Source organism: Sodiomyces alkalinus (assembly GCF_003711515.1).
Source record: "Sodiomyces alkalinus F11 unplaced genomic scaffold SODALscaffold_16, whole genome shotgun sequence".
Taxonomy (NCBI): domain Eukaryota; kingdom Fungi; phylum Ascomycota; class Sordariomycetes; order Glomerellales; family Plectosphaerellaceae; genus Sodiomyces; species Sodiomyces alkalinus.
In genome coordinates this window covers 382170-383943 of record NW_021167094.1, presented here as the reverse complement: position 1 = coordinate 383943, position 1774 = coordinate 382170, and the positions used below count along the sequence as shown (strand labels likewise).

Genomic DNA, 1774 nt, shown 5'->3' with positions numbered 1-1774 from the left:
GAAGCGCCCTTCTACTCCATATATATTATTATGTATTATATTGGTGATGCCTACCGCGAGAAACTCCATCTCAACACTAAGAAGGATGTAATCAACAGAACAGCGCATGTCAGGAAGACATGATTTCGATGCGCGTCCCCTTCCTGGTCTAAGCTATGAACGACCACCACAAATACGTTCAGCGGCAGTCTCAGGATACTGTAAATTCGGCCGCGGACTCCATCTTCCACCACCTCACTCTTGAGGTAGGACATGCTTGGGAAATAAATCCCAATGCAAAGCTCGATCATGCAAAGCGTCCAGAACACCCACTGCTCATCTTGGAATAGAACGACTGCCAGCAAGCAGCCGCTGACGACAAGCACTGCCGCGAAGAGCAGTGCCAGCGTTTGACCTCCGACATGCGGCCGTGCCATCATCGAGAAAAGGTTAGATCCGGCCATCATGGCGCACATAAAGCTTGAGAAAACCAGCCCATATGGGAGCTCGCCATCCGACCCCGCGCGGTTTCTCGCGCTGCTAAGCGTCTGCGACCAGAAGAAGACGAAGAGATACATGGTGCCCTCAAAGAACGTTGAGGTGAAGCTGAGGCCCCAAATCCTCTTGTCTCTCAGCGTTGTGCATGGGCCACTGCGTATTGCCTCTGCTGTGTTCGCCGGACCGCGGTCTGGCTTGTCGTCGCCGTGTCTGTTTCCATAGTTCTCCGGCCAGAAGATGACGATCAATAGAGCAGCGATGGCCGCGCTGCCAGCGGCCGCTACGAACGGCCATCCTCGAGCCCCATTGAAGCCTGCGACGAGGAGGTCCCCGACTATGCCCGACATGATGGCTACCACGGAACTGAGAGTGGCCATGTTGCCGAATAGGGTACTTAGACTCAAGTGTGATCGGGCGAGGTTGCGCTGATGGTATTCGGTGACCACCCAAGTCTCGAAAGCACTGAAGAGGAGCGTAGTGGCTACTCCGCCAAACAGGCGACCCGAGAAGAGGATGGCCGCATTATTAGATAGCATCGAGGCACAGGTAGCGATGTAGGCTACACAATAGACGAGGCAGGCCATTCGGCGACCGAACCTGTCCGTGAGCGCTCCGGCGAAGGAAGCTGAGACGGCACCGGACATGAAGCCAGAGGCGTACAGGGCAGCCACGACATTCTCGGGAAGACCCTTCTCATATTTATACATCGCATAGATATGGGGCCCCTTGCGCCCTCGTCAGTCCTCGCTAGGTGGTGACGGGCAGAATCATGAAGCACAGCATACCTGGAGCCAGTCTGCCGCAACAGCGAAGGTGTATACCGAGTAGTATTCGAGCTGTAGTCGTCTCGCCGCGACCTTCAGCTCCACTGGCGCCGCCAGGAGGCTTTGGATCTCGGCCCGGCCTTCGTCTGCTGCGTTCTCATTGCCATCACACCTCGGGAGCTTCTGTTTGCGTCTCTGGCGATAGATGAGTAGGATGGCATTGGCAATGGCGAACACTGCCAAATTCACGGGATAAAATGACATGGAGTGATCCCCATGTGTGATAAACCAATGTTCAAAATTGCGACGTCGACGGTGAACGTAGTCACAACGCTGCGAGCCAGACAATTCCTATATCCGACACAGACATAAACCACTAGCAAGGTAAGGCATTTATCTCTCAGTACTACCTGTATAACGAATATGCGACTTGGACACACCCCCCGAAATAGCTAGGTGGAGACATCTGTCGAACAGACCACAGTCTTTTCGGTTACGTAACGGGCCGGATTGCCAAGAGTATAATCCGGGTA

The 1774-nt window shown here is 54.1% G+C and overlaps 1 protein-coding gene across 1 annotated transcript; it reads right to left on the bottom strand.

The window, feature by feature from the left end:
* On the bottom strand, window positions 1-1460 carry SODALDRAFT_329590 (major facilitator superfamily domain-containing protein). Its single transcript, XM_028610990.1, has one exon. The coding sequence runs from the start codon at window positions 1182-1184 to the stop codon at window positions 51-53; it is 1134 nt and encodes a 377-aa protein (XP_028462527.1). The 5' UTR covers window positions 1185-1460; the 3' UTR covers window positions 1-50.
* Between the last annotated feature and the right edge of the window lie 314 nt (window positions 1461-1774).

Bases quoted from the DNA above. Each gene is read 5' to 3' on its own strand.
- SODALDRAFT_329590 (XM_028610990.1), bottom strand. From the start codon at position 1,184: ATGTATAAATATGAGAAGGGTCTTCCCGAGAATGTCGTGGCTGCCCTG.